Source organism: Myiozetetes cayanensis, unplaced genomic scaffold (assembly GCF_022539395.1).
Source record: "Myiozetetes cayanensis isolate MyiCay16 unplaced genomic scaffold, myiCay2020 scf4, whole genome shotgun sequence".
In the NCBI taxonomy this organism is placed as follows: Eukaryota; Metazoa; Chordata; class Aves; order Passeriformes; family Tyrannidae; genus Myiozetetes; species Myiozetetes cayanensis.
In genome coordinates, this window is record NW_026087631.1 from 71,806,069 (window position 1) to 71,825,423 (window position 19,355).

General features: G+C 46.1%; 1 protein-coding gene across 1 annotated transcript in view; it reads right to left on the minus strand.

The window, feature by feature from the left end:
* The window catches only part of MYO5B (myosin VB), a 117,655-nt gene that overhangs the window by 81,484 nt on the left and 16,816 nt on the right, over positions 1-19,355 (minus strand). The window contains exons 5-10 of the mRNA XM_050329856.1: positions 13,633-13,789; positions 11,011-11,154; positions 9,701-9,782; positions 6,239-6,346; positions 4,164-4,273; positions 2,329-2,594 (exon numbers count right to left, since the gene is read on the minus strand). Coding sequence (XP_050185813.1) covers positions 2,329-2,594; positions 4,164-4,273; positions 6,239-6,346; positions 9,701-9,782; positions 11,011-11,154; positions 13,633-13,789 — 867 coding nt within the window. The remainder of the gene's footprint in view (positions 1-2,328; positions 2,595-4,163; positions 4,274-6,238; positions 6,347-9,700; positions 9,783-11,010; positions 11,155-13,632; positions 13,790-19,355) is intronic.

The following is a 19,355-nucleotide window of genomic DNA, read 5'->3' on the forward strand; positions in this document are numbered from 1 at the left end:
GAGCTCAATCCCTCTCCCAAGGGAAAAGGAAAAACAACAGACATTTGGAAAAAAAAACTTCTAATATTTGGCAAAATGCATTAAAACTCCCTAAAACCCCAAGTTTGGGGAACAAAACCACTTTTAAGGACTGCAGAGACAGGTTATCGTTACGCAAATTCCCTGCACTGTTAATCACTCAGCATTTAGACAGCAACACCCATTTCAAAAAAAGGGATTTTTAGGACACCATATTCTCACAAGCATTACAGGCAGAACACAGACACCCTTCCTTGGCAAATCTGCCTCTTTCAACAGGACCTGCAGATCCTTGTGGGGAAAAAACCCTGCTGCACCCCATGGTGACAGCAGTGCTGTTAAAGCATCAGTTTGCCCACACACTAGATGTGATGCACAGACCTGCAGCTAAAGGACGGTTTTCTTCCTCACCAACAGGTTTTCAAGCCCAGTTTAATCTTTCACGAGTATTATCCTCAAGTCTCCTTTCATTCAGATTTCTGAAAGCCTGATTTCCTAACTCAGGCATCCAATTTTCTGTATTGACCCACTATCACCCACACAGTTCGATATCAGAGCTTTATTTATCACATCCCAGCCTGCTGAAATTTTTTATCTGTGGAGACACTTACGGGAAACAGCTTCTCTACCTCATACAGTCTTTGAACAAGACTGTGCCATTCCCATTTAGTTAATTGAGATCTTTCAGGTCCTGTGCTACCTACTGAGGAGAGCCTAGAAACTTGCAAGCCTGAAAGAGCAACCTCACCATCTCAAGCTATCCCTCTGAAATCCCAAACCAAACAGAACAGTATTCTTATCGTTCTTGATAGAAGTGTTCCTGTAAGCCTTGCCATACGGCAGCAGTTGCTGATGGAGATGGGCAGAGTGGGTTGCACTGATGCTCCAGCACTTTCTAGCATCCTTTCTGCTGCTGTGTTTGTCCAGCAGATGTCAAAATCAACATCCCAAACACCAGTAGCTGTAGAAACCTCCTGGGAGGGTTTGTACACAGGATCAAGCTCTGGCAATTGTATAGGTATTACAGCCATAAAAACTTTCTTTTTGTTCTGACCCAGCACTGCTTTGGCAGGGTTTCATTCTGAAATACAGGTTCACTTAGATCTGACAGACCTTGGAGGAGCCTGGCATGAGAGGAGATTTGGGACTGAGCAAGCACAGTGACTGCACTGGCTTAGGGAGTGCTTCCTGAAGCAGCTACAAATTCTGCATTCCACCCTCCCCTCCAAAACAGGAACAGCTCAGCATTTTAATGTATTAAGGGAACACAGCAGGCCACTGCTGTCCCATTTAGAACCACAGAACCATCAAATGATTCGGGTTGGAAAGGACCTTTGAAGGTCATCTAATCCAGCCCCCCTGCCATGGGCAGGGACACCTCCTGCTAGGCCAGGTTGCTCCAAGCCCCATCCAACACGGCCTTGGACACTTCCAAGGATGGGGCAGCCACCACCTTTCTGGGAAACCTTGGACTTCTCCCTTTGTCCTTGCTCCCCAGAGAGACAGAAAAAGGATGACGATTAAAGAGTGGAGGGTAAAACCCAAACCCACAAGGTATCTTTCCTTTTCCACCCCATAACCGACAAAATCCCCTTCTCCTCCATCTTCTCCTTCTTCGCGGCACTCCAGCTAAAATGAACCCTTCACAAAACACCTCTCACATCCCTCATCTCCCAGCACTCAAGTGCCACGAGGACAGACCAGGCAATGACTGGTACTCAGCCCAAATTTGAAGCAGCTCGCTGCCCCTGAGGCTGCAAGAAGCTTTTTGCACCTTATGGCCCTGCCGCAGGTTAACAAACCCCTCCAAAAGCTCTCACTGGCACAGGGGCCCTGCAACAGCGTTTTCACAGCTAAAGAAGCAAAGTACTTTCCTCAAATCCCAGAGCAAGCCCAGGCAGAGCCAAGTGCAGTCTTTGGTCTCCACACTGGCACCTCTACCACGAGCTCATCTTGAGCTCGATGCAAATGAGACAGAAATCCCAAATGAGAACAGCACGGGAGGTAACTCCCAAAGCCAGCACTCAAACAGAACTGTTCTGGGGTCAGACTGTACAATCTAAAGGAGGATACAAACTGCAAAACACACATGATGGTGCTTTTTTTTGTGCTTCTTTCCCATCATTCCAATCACCTGGCACAAGCCGAAGTCAAGAGTGCCCTGCAAGAAGGGCAAGGCAAATTATGATGGGCCAGGCAAATCACGAAGGGCGAGACAAATTAAGAAGGGCAAGCAAGACAAATTATAAAGGGAAAAACAAATTACAAAGGGCAAATTAAACTGCCCTAAAAAGCAGAAACCACGCCTACCCATAGATATCGAGCACGCCGATGAAGGAGTGCTGCTTGACAGTGGTGTGCAGGGCCTTGTTGATGTGCTGCACGATCCAGTTGAAGAGCTGGGCGTAGATGTGCTTGGCCAGGGCGTTCCTGGCATTCACCACCTGGTGCAGGGACATGTTCTTGACGTAGGTCTCGGTCGTGGTGACGAGCTTGCGGTTGCAGAGCCAGTGCTGCATCTGGCTGAGCTCCACGCCCAGCAAGCTGCAGAAGTTCTTCAAGTGCTCGTCCTCGCTCTGGGAGAGGGGGATGAGAGCCAAAGTCAGCAGGCTGGTGACACCCCAAAAGGGAATTTTAACACCCAAGATCTTTGCAAGGAATTAGAGGCATTTCCACAACTATCTAGGGAGAGACTGTGTCCCTCTGTGGTTGGCAGGAATGGAAGAGCAGTGACATTCATCCAATTGTGCCAGTCTTCGTGGACATGAGTGGAACAGCTCACACAGAGCTCCAAACAGTGGCACCACGGCTCGGCTCTGCTCTGGTTATCCTTGAGGTCTCAGTTTTCAACTAAGAGCAGATTTCCACAGGACAGGGTATTCTCCACTTTACTACTCCTGGAGCTGCAACCACACACTCCTTCAGAGCAACCTGGATTAAGCTCTTAAGCTGAAGCTTAGGCTTTGCCATGACACCTTTTACAAATTAACTCCCATTTTGAATGACAAAGCCACAAATTGTGCATTACCAGAAGGGCTGGGGTTTTGAGCAATTAATAAAATTATATGTGAACTTCATTTTCTTTAGTGCAATGTATTTTCCCCCCCATCAAGGCAAGGCAGCTCTGAGTCTCTATTCTGCTAAGACAGTGGGCACTGCTTTTGGGACAATAAGAAAACAAATTCCTTTTCTTCTGTGTAATAACATATATGTAAAGGAAGTAAATTCTTTCCAGTTAGATATGTGCACATACAAATGCTGAATTGGTTTGGTGATGGAGAATAAAAGTGCACTTTGTGAGAATTCTAGGATGCTTTATTGCTGTCATACCTTTCTGACTACAGATTCAAAGGCATGACAGAATTAACTTAAAACCTTCCAATTACATCTGAAGGTAATTAAACAACATGAACTTCATTAACAGAACTCAACATTGCCAAAGCAGAACCTCCTTCAACATATCCATGTTGCCAAATACCAAGTAAATTACTCCGGCACCTAATGCATTGAACACCAAGATATCTCAAGGGTAACACTAAAACTGTGTGCAGAACCCATTTTAATACTTTAATTGGGAACAAACTACCCAGCCTGAGATGCAATGATAATTTACAGGATAGTATTTTCCAAATAACTGCTTTCTTCCCCGCCCCCCACAACCTCCGAACAAACAGAGAAATGGAAAAATTGCCACTCAGGCATGTTTTGTATTATTTATTCTTGCTAATTAACTGTGCAGTGTTCCTTTGGATACTGAACTGGCTGCATCACAAGCAGCAGCTCCATGGCTTTGCCTGTAGGAAAGTGGTTTTAGAGCATCACACCTTCTGCTGGTGGAGTCACCGTTCCCCAACACAGCACACCAGGTTCTTTAGGGAAGCAGGAAGAGTTGGAGATGTGTTGGGATGTAAAATGATAATCTTTGGATGATCTTGCCTACAGGCTGGCCAGAGAGGAGGCACAGTGCACTAACTCCAAGGAAAAACAAAGCAACTAGGAAATTATAATGTGTTTCCAAAAAAAGGCGAAGAAAATCAGGGGGCAAAGGGCTTTCCTACTAAAGGATACTGCTCAGTGCATCCAACATGGCCTGATTTATGAGCATAGCAGGCTCCCCACATACCCCACTCCAGCTAGTGACCTACCGACAGGCTACAGGTTTCGTTGCCTCGTTCCACTTGGATTTCCAAGTTCCCAAGGTGCAGAATGGCCGCAATTATCCTAAAAATGGTCATCTGATGAGACTCCTTCACTCCTGCGTGAACAATTGATAGCTGATTGTCACACCAGAAAACAAACAGCAATTTTCAGTTTATTTGAAGACACTCAAGGTGTTTGATTTTCCTTCCCAGGCTGCTGGTTTTCAGAATTATGAGACTTCTTCCAATCAACACACCGTAAACACTCAATTTTAACACAGATGGGTTTAATACACACAGAACCAAGGGTGCTGCTCTATAATGATCAAACAGGGTCAGAGCTGTAACAGCTCTGTGGCTTTTACAGAACAAGGAGTTGTTTTCTGTTGGCTGAAAACTGAAGCACAGAAATTACAACATATTGCAAGTGTCCCACAAACAGAAGAGAAAATTAAAGGCCTGCACACGATGCACAAACACATCCAAAGTGGTGCTACAGCTGGATACAGCCAGGCACCAGGGAGGTGAAGAGGAACTCTGCCTTACTGTCCCCAGTGCCTCAAAAAGAGCTATGTGTTGTGAGTCTTTACTGGGGATATAAGATCTTACTGCTTTATATATTTTTTCTGGCAGGATTTATAGGCATTCCCAGCAGGAGCTTTGCTCAGCAGCAGCCTGCACACGGCCTTCTTGCCGTATCTTGCATTCTTTTCACATTCCAGCTGGGTTTCTGCGTCCCTTTTTTGTTCAGGGCTGGTGTCCTAATTATCCACCCAAGGTCTGAGACATCACCTGCTGGTTTCTGAATTACCCAGAGCTTCCCTTTCTCTCTCTCAGGACTTTTCTGTTATCAGCACAGTGAGAAAGGTTTCAAGGTTACTAAAAGGACCAATGCTCTGCTGTTTCTTGGAACTGTTAATTGGAGTTAAGCCTGGCTAGGGTGGGGATTTGCAGATAAATCTGACTTCTTCTTGTTACACACAGAAAGGAAAGACTGAGAAGTGCAGTAGCAGTATCACCAGGCCCTGAACAGAAACAGAGCTGAGAAACACTGAGGGAAAGACGAGGAAAGGCAGAGCATGCGAAGAGAAAGAAAACATCATCAAAGTGGCAGCAGAGGAAGATACTCTCACAGTACTTCCCAGAGACCAGCAGGGAAACAGGGGGGCTGCTCGGGGAGGTGGAGAAGGGGAACAAAGAGAGACTACACGTGCCAAGGGGATGGGAAGAGAGTTCCCTAGGGATTACAGTCCTGTGTGCAAATCTGGAGCAAACAGAAGCCTTATTTTTGGAGTAGTTAACAGTTAGAAGTCACACAAGAGGAGGGTAATGACAAGACCCCGCTATCACCCCAAAGAAAAAGAGACTGAGCCCATCTGAACACAAACAGGACAAATTTTTGGGAAACACTGGTAGTTCCAATGCTTGAAATGAGTGCCCATGCTCACTGCTGGCACAGTTGGTCAGGGGATTTCACAGCCAACTGTGAGCATCATGAGCTCCTCTCACAACATATGAAATGCAACTGAAAGGCACTGAGACTGAACAGGATTTAAAAACATGGTTTCAGATAAATATTAATAAACCAGGGAAGTTTTCCCCAGCAAAAATTGCTCTTCCTTTCCAATAGCCACTGCTGCAGGCAGGCTACAGCACTGCTCCACTGCAGCATGCCATGGTTTTTGCAGCTGCCACGCAGAGATGGACTCTGCACAGCAGGGATGTACTCAGCTCATTATTTCCAGGAAATCAGCTACTTGGTACAATACTGTGATGGTCCGAGAAGTGACATCACCCTCAGCCCCAACAAAGATTGAACTGCAGAGTAATTGCTCTTTTCCTGCTTGTAAACAAGTGTAAAAAATAGCTGCAGCTGGTTTGTTTAAGTTGCTCCTAAATTCTGTGTCCTTCTCTATTTCACTGCTGCTTTGCAGACAGCTGTAAGAAACACTTCTGCAGCTCATACTGAAGAACAAAGTAAAGCCAACTAGGTCAACAGGAAGATTATAATTCAGGCAAAACACCCAAAACAATTGCAAGAGACTTCTGCTGGGCAGGCTCCAAGCAGAGCAAACCCTTACCAAGCAGGGTGAAGGCATGCCTGGTTTTCTCAAAGTCAGCAGCGTCATCCACACCATTGATGGACGTTTCACCTCCCTGAGAAATGTAGAAAAAGTCTTCAGCACAGGCTAGGAAAGAAGAAAGAGGAGATATATCAACAAGCAGTATTCATCTCCTGGAATATGGACTGGGATGCTCCCCAAAGGGCACTCGTCTCCTTCAAACCACAGTTACTTAGAAATGGATGAAGCAGAACCTTGATAAGTGACTGCAACTGCTTCTTGCAGTGATGAAACCTCTTCCCCATTCAAAGCAAGTTCAGTCAGGCCAGTGCTATGGTATATTTGGTATTCTAATAACTGCTCCATCGCAGAGGTGAAGATTATTTCAGATACTGAGGTTACTGCTTTCAATACTTTTTCATCCTGTTTAACACACCCATGACTGATTCAGATACTTTAACACCTTCCCCACATAAAGCCTTAAACCTTGGTAGCAAAGGGAATGGAGAATGGCTTGCAGTGCCAGCGTTACACCATGTAAACATCTGTGCTTCAGCCAAGTTATTTCAGGACAACAACAACAAATCGTGTGGAGACAGAAAGGCATTTCTAATGCAAATACAACAAAAAGAGAGCACAGGGCTTATATGCACTTTAAAAAGCTGCACATGCAATCACCCCTCCTTAAAACAAGGGCTTACTTGAGGCCAATACCATTAAGGTGTGCACCCAAGGCTGCTGGGCTGAGTCCTGGCACAGCCACCCCCCATTCCACCCAGAATGGGTTCTCAGCATCAGACTCAGCCTGTTTTGAACTGGGTAGGAGTGACTTGCCAAAAAGCATTCACTAACACAAACATATTTCCCAAGCATCGTGAATGTAAAGAGAAAAAGCCTACTGTGTGTTCCACATCAGCCTACTGGTAACCTTTAAAATCACTGCAATCTGCAATTTTTGACTCAAACTGCCACCAGAAGCTCCCCATCCCTTCTCTGCCCTCCCGCAGGCTTTTGCATTAGCTGTACTTCCAAGCTGTAAAGAAAAACATCTAATTCTTTTTGGCACACAAAGCCCGGGGACTCGGAGGTTTTGGTAATTCTGCTCATTGATGGAGCACCAGGAATAAGGGGCAGAAAACGCTGATTGGGGTCAGGCAGACAATGTCCATCCTGGTCACCCAGCACAACAGGAGCTCACCCAGCCCATGATGGAGCACATCACATTAACAACTTGCTGTTGCTGCACATCACCGTGCAAGAGGTATCCAGGGCTGGTGGTGGTTGATGGGACTGCAGCACCAGCTTCCAGTTTTAAACATCCACATGGAGATCTGTTTCTGCCTCAAGTCATCTCTGGCATAACTGACTCCAATCTTTACCTTCCAATATATGTATAATAACTTTAACAACGACCTAAACCCTTTGACTCACTGCAAACAATTCAAACACAGTCCTGCTTTGCACCACTGCCGAGGCATCGTAAAATCAGACACCACACTTTGAAAGACACCTGCACTGCACACCAACATTTTAAGTCAAATATTTACCTTCTAGTTTCGGATTAAGCCTTTAGGATCACTCTGACTGAGCAACACTGGTTTGCTCTGCTGGACTCACATACATTTAGAGACTCTCTCTGTTTTTGAGAATTTTACAACATACAAGACAGTAATGACAACTCTTTGTATGTGCAAGGGCCAAAGGAGAAGCAAACTCTCTTATTTTTTATAAGGAAAAATATACATCCTCCACCATGTCCAATAAATGGTGGATTTTCACAGCAAGATAAACCTTGTTTTGTGTAAGTCTTGGGGAGAAAAGGCTGACATGTAAGGTAAGTACAGCTCACACGAGGAAATAAATTTGAGTTTTGACTAGTCATCTTGAGATACAGGCTATTAAATCTGAGGCAAAGCTGGAAATTAAAAAAGAAAACATATCACTCAAGAGAAAAAAAAAAAAATAAGTGAATTGTGCATATCTGCACTCACAGAACACTGCCCAGCATTAGCAATTCCACAGGTCAAGGCAGAGCCTCCATCACGCCAACAAGAGCAGCCCACAGCACCCACATCTCTGACAACACCAAATTTTGATTAAAAATGACCCATGAAGCCTCCTTTCGGGCCCTGGCACCCACTGCCTCCTACACCACCAGCTGTTGCCACTGAACTGAGAAGCTGAGAGCCCCAGTCACAACAGCATAAAGACGTTTTTGCATTTTGGATGATGCACCAGCAGAGCAGAGACCTCTCAGCCTACACTATTACCAGTCACCACCAATACAGACGATGCTTTCAGAGAGCTGTGATGAGCAAGACTGGTGTTTCCTCCGACCCACACGTTCCCAGGATGAGAGAGGTGGTTGCACAGCTGGAGCTCTCACACATCAGCTCATATCCCAGTCTGAGCTGAAAGCATTTGTGTCTGCATTTTAAGATGCCAGCAGACATCACCATTACCTGGGGTATCTTTGCAAAAATGAAGCACACAACTACATGGCAGCAACTCTTGGAAGTGCTCAAAGTGACGTGCTCTGTGTGGGCAATATGCCTACAGTGACACAGGAAGTCTGAAACACAAAGCTCAGAATTACTCAGAAACTGAAAACTCTCTCTTGGATCTTGCATTCCTCTGCAGCCAGGATGGAAAACTCTGTGAGAGATTGCTGGGATCACAGCCTGCCTTGCTTGCTCACTGTTTTAAATACTGAAAAAACCTATTTTAAGCCTTGCTACTTTTTCTAAGCAATATCAAATATTCAAGATAAAAGGATAATTAAAGTACATCTCTGCACCCCCTGCTGCAAGTGCAAACCCTCTGAATCAGGTGTCCTACTGAGGTTTTGCTGCAAATTCTGGGAAAAGAACTCCAACCCATTCCAGGACTTAACCACTGAAAAAAATACAATGGATTCAAAGCACACTCCTGCCAAGACTTTGGTCAGACCCTACTCACAGTGGGTTTAAAATACACATCTTTACGCAAGCTTGGTACAGCATTAACACATGATCTCCCTGCATCAGCTGGCATCTACCAGGGCACATAGTTTCACTGTGGTTCTGCTCTAAATTTTTATAAAATCCTACAATGGTTTGGGTTGGAAGGGACCTTAAAGACCATCCTGTTCCAACTGCTGCCACGGTCAGGACACCTTCCACCAGCCCAGGTTGCTCCAAGCCCTGCCCAACCTGGCCTTGGACACTTCCAGGGATCCAGGGGCAGCCACAGCTTCTCTGGAAACCTCTGACAGGGCCTCCCCACCCTTATCCTGGGTGCCACATCCGTGGTGATGGCACAAGCAAACCTGTGCACCATCAAGGAGAAGAAGCCCTTCAAGCTCATCTCCCTTCACCTCTTCCCACTGCACAGGTACATGTGACCTCACCAATGACCTGAATTTCTAACCTCACCATGTTTTCCTGTTGCCATCGGATCTAGGCAACAGCCACCAGCGCACAGGGAGGTTCCAGTACTTACTTAGTCCGAGATCTTTGAATTCTGGAAGGCTTGAGGAGGCACAGAGCTGATAGAAGATGTGGTAGTTGCGCTCATGCTCTGCCTGTGGGGAAAGTTCTGAGTTACCAGAGGCACAAAGAGGTTACAGCGATGCTCCCACCCTCAGCCTGGTGCCCACTGAGCCCAGGGCCACACTGATCCCATTCCCTGTTTCCCACTGTTGACCCCTCCTCAGTGCCACCAGGACAGGGACCTTTTCTTGCCACCTGGGAGAAAGGAGGTGCCAAGCCTTGCCCTGTCCAACACACATTGCCCATCTTGCAAAGAAAACAAGTGACTCTGTATTACCTTTCACATCTTATCCCTCTCTGGGATAACCCATCTAAGTTAGCCAGCAAGCACTGTAGTGCAAACCTACAGTAATGTAAAAAAAAAGGTGGCCTATTCTCATGGCTTCCCAAAGTTGTTAATATTTTAGGGGGAGTGTATTTGGTGCCTTTTGTGTGTGTGTGTGTGTGTGTTGTGTGTTTAAGGACAAAAGTTTTGCAGGTGCTTCTGAGTTACATCTCAAGCCCAAACCAAGAAAGCTTGTCCTGAGCCCTGCACAAGAAACCCAAGGGACGTGCCAGGGCAGAGACATCAGCCTCCTCAGCCTCTCCTCCATCTCCAAAACTGAAGACAGTTGCCTGCAATTTGTGCTCCCTGGCTCTTTAGAAGGCTCAGCAAAAACAAAGCAGCTGCCCAGAGAAAGGTTTTCCATCCCTGCCCAGCAGCCACGCCAGCAGCAGTGATCCCTCCTCCAGGCTCCAGCCTCAGGCTCACACAGGGAAGGACCCAAGGCCAACTAAAGAGTCTCCCAAGTACAAATTATCCCAGAATGAGGGTCATCACGTTGGGATCATGAAGAACAACTGCAAACGACTGAGCCTGAAAGACACTTCTGGGAGCTGTGTCTACCAGGAGAGCAATGGACAATAGGAAACGACCTCAAGTTGTGCCAAGGAAGGTTTAGATTGGATACTAGGAATGATATTTTCACCAAAAGGGTTGTCCAGCCCTGCCACAGCTGCCCAGGGCAGTGTTGGAGTCCCCACCCCTGGGGGAATTTAAAAGCTGTGTGGATGTGGCACCTGGGGACATGGGTGAGTGGTGGCCTTGGCAGTGCTGGGGTACAGTTGGACTCAAGGATCTTAGCAGTCTTCTCCAAACTAAATGTGATTCCAGTTTTAAAGGGATTCTTTTTAGCTCATAGAAAAGTCCCAGACTATTGAATTCCCAGAGAACAGCACCCAAAAGAAACAAAAGAAGGAAAAAACCCTTCAGCTGCTCACCTGAAACACAACCCGAGATTTTTCCAACAGATATGTCCTTATGTTGGCACCAATGATGTGGTATCTTTTATCAAAGCCAATCTCAATGTATTTCCCAAACCGACTGCTGTTGTCATTCCTCGTTGTTTTAGCATTTCCAATGGCCTGCATGAAAGAAAAATCAAACGTTAATTTTTAATTTAATTTTTGAAAAGCTTTAAACATTTAAATTTGTAATCAGTGTTATATAAACAGTCACAGGGGGATTTAAGGAAAAGCCCTTCCCAGATGCAGAAGGCAGAGCAACAGTGTGACTTCGGGGAGGATTCTTCACTGAAAATGTGGGTTTTAGGATTTTTAGGGAAGAAAAATGTGTATGAACAGCAATGAGTGTCCATACAGTAATTAAATCATCTACATCCCAACAGCCTCAACACTCCTGTTTTGTTTTACAGGACGCCCCCACCTTTGTCCAGAGTCAACACTGACAGGTTTCCTGGAGGGGTCATAAGCAGTGAAGCCCTGAAAGAGGGAGGGAACCAGCTGCAGTCCATTTCCAAATGTTCAGGCTCTGGCACATGGATTTGATGACTTGGCAGAGTCTCTCTGTGCCTCTCCAGTGCTGACCTGCCACCTCCTGGGCAGGTAACGCTGCCACACACTGTGGCAGGAGGGAGAGGAGGGAATCCAGCCCAATCTACAAACATCAGGGGTGTATCACTGCAAACATGGGAATCCAAGAAGGAGCAACTAATGGTGATGCAAGAGGGCCAGAGAAAAGCAATATCCCTTCATGGGGTACAACAGCTCATTTTTTACCAACATTCCCCTGTCCTGAGATGATGAGCTTCAAGCAAGCACAGAAAAAGCGATGGAAGGGAAGGGACACGTACAGGGAAGATCCCTCAGGCCCCTCTAGAAGGCTGTCTGCCTTTCCCAGGCAATCCTTGCAGATCACCTTTACCTACATGCAGCTCCTGGGGAACGCACCAAGCACTGACCAAGAATCACGGCATTACCTACAGCATCACCCAAAACTTTTGATCACAGGACCCGACGCCTCCAGTTGCATGTGATGGAGATCCCCAGGGAATTACTCTGTGTAGTACAGCCACCAAAGAGGCTGCTGCACATGCAAAGCTGCCTGACCCCTCAGCTGCTCCACCCTTCCACCCAGGGCTGAGGGCTCCTTGGCCTGACGGCCTCAGCATCACACCCAGAGCAAGCCCTGCCTGCTACCTGCCCTATGCAACCACCACCCACACAACTCCTCTTCTAGCTAAGGCACCTTCTTTCCCCCAGGCCCATTTAACTTCAGGTTTTTCTGCAAACCCAGCAGGTTATTTTTATGTTTTTTCCTGCATAGGCAATGTTCTCATCAATTTCCAATAAAGACAGGCAGGTTGCCCGGCCACAGCACTTAGAAATTACAGCCAGAACAGAGCACAGGCAAGAAAATTAGAACAATAAAATTCTGGGGTCATACAGAGGAGTAGCGTGCACTATGAATTTTTCCCATGCGTTGTTTTAGGTGTCCCCTGGGTATTGCAGCTACATTTCACAGAGGCAGAGGAGATGGGTGAGGAAAGGAGTACACCACCACGAAGGAAACTATCTGCAGAAGACCACCGTGTCCCCTGCCAGCTGTACACCTGTGTGGCTTTTCTTACTGATCACCTGCACCGTCACTTGTTTTAACATTCCAGCTCACACCCCACATCAGGCAGCACGGTGCTAGATCACATGTGCTGCCTCTCAGGCTTGGTTTTTATCCTGGATCAGACACGACCTCCGTGTCTGTGAGACAATTTGCCCATGAGGCACCGCAGTGGGAAGCCTCCCTGAAGGTTAAGCCAAGCCTAAGTTTAAGTGCAGGACAATGCTGTACTCCCTAGTTCCTGCCTTAAAAAAAAAAAAAAAAGCATATGACTCTGAAGTCCTTAGCTGACTTCGGAAAAGCCCAAATCTTGTCTTCATACTGACTGGGGTATTTTACAAATGCCTCCAAAATGTTGCACTCTGACTCCAAAATCTGTTTGGAAAACAGGATTTAGGCACTCAAACATTTATTTTCAGCAGCTGGCCACAGTGCAAGGAAAACAAAGCTACTTTTCCTTTCTTTTATATTTACATAAGGAATTATTTTCCTTCAGAGCAGGGATTTTCCTATAATAGGACTTTTAATTCCCCCATGCAATTGATAGCAACAGAAAATTAGCAAAAATAAAACTGTATTAAAGTATGTCAAATAGATTAATCCCTTTCTTTTCTATACCATGCCTACACAATTAAAGAAGATTAGGAGGTACCATGCAGTGACAAAAGGAGGAAGATGGCAAAATACTAACGGTGCCAGCAGCACCGCTTGGGTTCTCCTCTCTGGAGCCCCATCAAAGCCCAGCTCCTGGAGCTGTGCTGGGGTTGCACAGGTTCAGCTTTAAGACCATCAAATACAGGAGCAATTGGTGTGGGTTAAATTCAGGCTGTCAGTGTATTTCTGCATTTTCAATCCAGCTCAAGGACGCTGTGATGCCGCAAATCAGATCTGGCTCACAAGCCCCCGGGGTTCTCACCGTTTTTGTGACTTCTGGAGTCACACAGTGATCACTGCAAGCAGGGCAAAGGAAATTACGTAGATTTTACCTCCATAATTGGGCTCGATGCGAGGACTTTGGCCTCAATGTTGGTCTTGCTGGCAGAGCCCCCGACGGTGGCGAAGAAGCGCATGGCGTATTTGGCAGAGACCGTCTTCCCCGCGCCCGACTCCCCGCTTACAATGATGGACTGGTTCTTCTCATCCCTGTTGAGGCAGAGGAGTCAAACTTTTGTAAGCTAATCTGTTTCATTGCTCACCGTTTGCATCATTGGTCCCTCACCTTGTTGCCACCTGCGTTACGGACGCTGCATTTTCTCTGGATTTACAAAAGCCACAGTGAATAATACACAGCTGTGACACATCTCACAGAAAACACAGAGGACACTGGACATCTCCAGAACACCTCCAGAGGCCTGCAGAGACACTGGCAGATGAACCCCTGCGTGAAGCACTGCTGCTGCCTTCACCCCTAGACCAAGTATCCCAGTGCTGGGAAGCCAATTCCTTTCACGCCACAATCCCAAACCTCTGCTGCTTGGATTCTGCCTGGAGAACTATTAACTGGCATTGGCTGAGTCTCAGCTTCTAGTATCATACATTTAATTTTTCCCTCCAATGCCTTCACTCAAGATTGAGTGAAGATTGAGATTCTGCCCAATAAAGCACGAGCAATTCATTGTGACACTTGCTCAAGTAGCCTTTAAAACACAGATACCCAAAAAGCTTCCTGTATGCTCAAAATGTGTTAAAAATATTGCAGTTGTAAAATCTAGCACCCCTACAATTAGGACACAGAAGAAATAACTTGATTTCCTAAGCAGTTACACAAATATCAATATTTTCACACAGCTCCCAACATCTGGCTACAACATTGACAATAATAATACAAAGCATGTTTTTGACATCAAGCCCACACCAGATACTCATCTCCAAATCCTCTCAAGTTGTCAAGTCATTGATCTGAAGCGCAGAGATACTTCTGGGAAACAAGGGGTAACAAAAAGAGGATAAATAGTTTAAAAACAATCCACGGCAGACATCACTATGTCCAGTTTGTTCAGCTCCTGAAGTTCTGCGGAGCAAAATAGTTTTTTAGAGGGGCTAGCTCATTAACAGAAGGATCAAGCAGCCTGACACTCTCCAAGCACAGAACAAGTTTCCTTACGAAAGGATACAGGTGTCCCAGCTCCAGGATAGCAATATTCAAGCAAATACACACCAGAACTTTGGGTGTGCACATATGAAAATGCTTTGCAGGGGTGGGAAGCGTTATCCTGGCACCGAGGGGCTGATGCAAACCCTTCTGCAGCCATGATGGGAGCAGATGCCACTGTCCCATCCCTGGGCTGGTGCTGGGTAGTGGGAGCAGTTCTGCCCCTCCAGGCTTCTGATGTCCTCAGAGCCCAGGTAAACCACCAGGTACCTCCAAGACAGATCACCAGGTACCTCCAGGGCAAACCACCAGGTACCTCCAGGGCACAGGACGTTGCACAGGGAAGCAGTGGGTGCATCACCTCATGTAGCTTTTGAGCCTTGCACAGAGCACAAACTCATCCAAAAGCCTTTCTCTACTTTCGAAATGAATCCTTTACACAGAAAAAAAACCCTTGCACAAGTCATCATTAAACACCCAGCCCTTCCCAGCACGGGTGCACAGCATGGTACCCACTAGATACATCCCAACAATTAATCAGTTTATTGTGTTTGAGCTGCAAGGCATAGAAAGGGCCAAGAAGACAGTAAGAGGAGCTCATTTTCAGAACTGTATCCTTCTAGGCAAAGATTTGCTGGCTCCAGGACTAAGTAGCTCTGCTGCAGTGGGATTCACTCCCCAGGGTATTCTCAGGACACTGCAAACCCAGCACCTCCGCAGCTTGGCTGTGGACTTCAGGAAGGAGAGAGTTTTCACTGCAGGATTTGCTATAAGATCCCCAAATACCCAAGCTATTGGGTAAGCTGTAAGAATATAATTGAGTATGTTTTTAAGTAAGACCAAATTAAGCTTCCCAGACTCTGCCTGGTTTTCATGAATCACAGCTGAAAGCAGGCACAGAAAATCCTATATATGAGTACAACAACCTTGCAGTTCTCTTGACACCAGGAAACACCATAAAAACACATTTCAATTTAAGATATCAGTTCAAGTTTATACCAGCAGGAGATGAGAACAGAGTCTAAATCATTGCCACATCCCACTTCTACAATTCCAACCTAAACACACCACACTGTTACTTTCCTCCACTGTCAGGCACATACACCTTGGTCCTTCCAGGCTCACGGTAACTGGTCTGAGAAAAAAAACACCTCAGCCAAGTCCCACGTCACATTTTGGTGCAAACCACAACTTTGTGACACTTTCAGCAGGAGAAGAACAACACCATAATTTCCAGCTCTATACTTTTCAGGGCACCGATTCACAAAGCGTATCTTAGTCCATCCCCTGGCCAGTTGCACTGTTGTCCTGGGCATCAACCAGCAGGAGGCCAAGAGGAACCACCAGCTACTCCAGCTGTCAGGGAGTTAATGCAGAAACACAGGTTGGGAGCTGAGCACAACCTCACCCAGGCGCTCAACATCCTGGAGCCAGCATTCCCGGTGACTCACCCTGGGTGGGAACAGCCTGGTCTTGCTAAGTCATGGTGTCGTGCCCTCCCTGTGTCTTGGCAAAGCCACCATGACTCTCCCACAGCCAGCTGGCAGGATCCAGGCACGGGGCTGCCAATGCACCAGTCTCACCCCTTTGGCCTTCCACAGGTGTGCAATAAAACTCTTCTTGTAGCGCGAGCCGTCAGACACACGAAACCAACAGAGGAAAACCAGGGCCAACTCCATGGTGAGAAAGGAAAACTAGCCACCCAACCCAGAAGAACACTGGAAACAGCCACAGCAGTGGTTCCTGGGACAGCTGATGGCAGTGATTTGGCATGGTTTATCTCTGGTTAAAGTAGGTGAAAAGCTTCACCTCTGCTCTGATCATTTTCAGTGAGGTGCACTGCCAGTCTCTCCTCCCAGGTGACAAGGGAAAGGACAAGAGGAAACAACTTCAAGTCGTGCCAGGGAAGGTTTAAAACAGGTACGAGGGAAAATCTCTTCACGGAAAGGGCTGTCAAGCCCTGGCACAGGCTGCCCAGGGAAGTGGTGGAGTCCCCATCCCTGGAAGCATTAAAAAATATGTGGATACGGCAACTGAGGGCATGGTTTAATGGTGGACATGGTGGTATTGGGTTGATGGCTGTACTCGATCTTAGATGCCTTTTCCAAACTTAATGATTCCATGATTCATGGAAAACCACTCGCTGAGGTCCCATGTTGGTCATCAGAAGGATGCAATGGAAAAAATTCATGTCAGCTACAAAGGAAGTGGCAGACAGAGGTTTTGGCATGGGCTGCAAGGGTGGGTGAACAGATTATCTTCCATCAGAGGTGAGGGAGAAGCAGGAGAAAGAAGTGACAACCAAAATCCCTGGAAGTCTGCAAATGCAAAGTTGGTGTGGCCTAAAATTCTCAAACTTACTTGAGAATTTTTGTTTCTTATCCTTCTCTTCATGACAGGTACAGCCCTAACAGCACATTTCAAAAAGCATATCCCCACCACTCTTCTCCTTAATCCTGAAGATGAAAACTCCATCATTCTTCAGGGAGTGGGTCTCCAGCTGAATGAAGCCAAAATCTCAAATAATCTCAAAATCTCATTACTTGGCATGCAGACAGCACAGCTACAAAGTAATATTTGATAACCTACTTTATTCACAATTAATATTAAGATTCACATCAAGACTTCTTGATATCAAATCTGATCTCTCTCATTACTTCTCCCTGTCAGCTAGTGGGGTGTGTCTGGATGGAGAAGGCAACCCTAGTGGGAGCCCAGCCAAGGAGCAACCCAGACCCACAGTCCCCATGGGGTTCAGATCCCATCATAGAATGACTTTAAGTGGCATTCTGAGTTGTTATTCCTCCCTCTGCCTTGTCCCTTTTAAAAAGAACCATCATTCTCCAAAGGACACTGAACATGGTGATAAAAACACGGCCAACACCACTTACTGCTACTGCAGCCACTCTGACAGGTCACATTTTCCCAGAGTTTCTCATTATTTTGCCCTAATGGCTGATGTGCTGCAACAAGAAATGGGCCAGGCGGGCTCTCCATGGCACAAAAAACTTCTGGATTATATTAATAACATAAAGTAAAAAGAAAGATGCTTTTTAGCAGGCCACTCCATCTCCTGCATTTGCAGTAATGTGTCTTTTCTGTTGTGTTTTTTGGGGGTTTTTTGTTTGTTTTGGTTTGGGGTTGTTTTTTTGTTTTGTTTTGTTTTGTTTTTTTCTTGGATATAATGCATGTTCAGGCATTTCTTTTCCAACTTCAGGAATAAAGGCTGCAGAGACTTTCCCTTCTTCAGTGTAAAAGTTAACCAACTGCTGGTGCCAGCAGGGAAGGATTGATGAACCCCACGGAGCAGTTGGTAGCAAACAGGATGCTCAGAGAGAAGAAATGGTTAAAACCAGGCAGGGGGTGTTTGTATCCAGCATGGAATAAAAGCCACTGAAATGTCTGGCCACTGTGCAGGCACAGTGTGCAACACAGCTGCTTGAAATATAGTCAATTTTAGCAGCACCAGCACAGAAGAAAATTATTATGGTAAAAAAGCCTGAATAAAGTGAAACTTTAAGGGTGAATACCGTCTCTGCTGCAGCATGGCACTGCTTGTCACATCTCCTGCTGGGGCTACTTCGGGATTGCCTTTAGGATTAGGCTTAGGGGATGGTCAAACCCTGGCAATAGCAAAGGGTTTGAACCCAAGGATGGTTCCCACCACCCCTCTGCCCGTCAAGAAGAGACAGGGGACATCTCAGTGCAGATGTATATATCCAGTACCCTAAGTCTTCAGCAACACTGCTTGAAAACAGGCATATTTGAAGACAATGCCCCAAATGTTCTCCAGACGTGTACCACTAGTCAGCATTTTTCCTAAATCAGCTTTCTTGAATGCAATAATCCAAACCCATGAGTGGGGACCTAGAACTTCTAGGGTTTGTTTTCATAGTCACCCCTTCAGAAAACCACCACTGGGCACCAGCAGCTTAACTGCACAACTTCATCTTGATTTCTGTAGCGGGAGCAAAACCAGCTGCACTAAAAACACAGCTCTTCCAGGAGGGAAAAATATCTGATGCAAACAAAGGCGGAGCCAGACCCTGTGAACAATTGTCAGGGGTCACTCCAGCTTTAATCCCAGATCTGACACTAATTCTCCATGTCGTGGAACGAGTCAATAAGTCTCTCCACCATGGAAATCATATTTAACCTACTTCTTTCAGGATGCTGGGAGGATTAGTGTTCATAAAGCAATCTGAAGATTAAAAAGCCTTTAAGTCCTGCAGTTTGAATTGAGCCTGACCACCACAAGAACACTCAGGCCCAGACACACAACAGGCTCTAATACACTTCTCTACTGACAGTGCTGCACAGGCTAAAGATGAGCATTAATACTGCACTGTGTTGTTAGTGATATAAAAAAATGCAATAATTTAATTACCACTAGATTGCATCCCTCAAGTGCTAACAACAGTGCTGAAAAACTGAGATGGTCTTACTCTGCCTTCAAAAGAATAAGGAAAAGCTGCACACTGTGAAGGTAAAACTCAGTGCTGTGGTGTTGTAACACAGAGAAAAGCCATCTCTGGAATTCCCAAGCCAGGAATTGTTCCCATTTCAGTAGGATAACTGGAATTTGGAGCAGCAGCATCGTGGCAAGAGTGGCAGCAA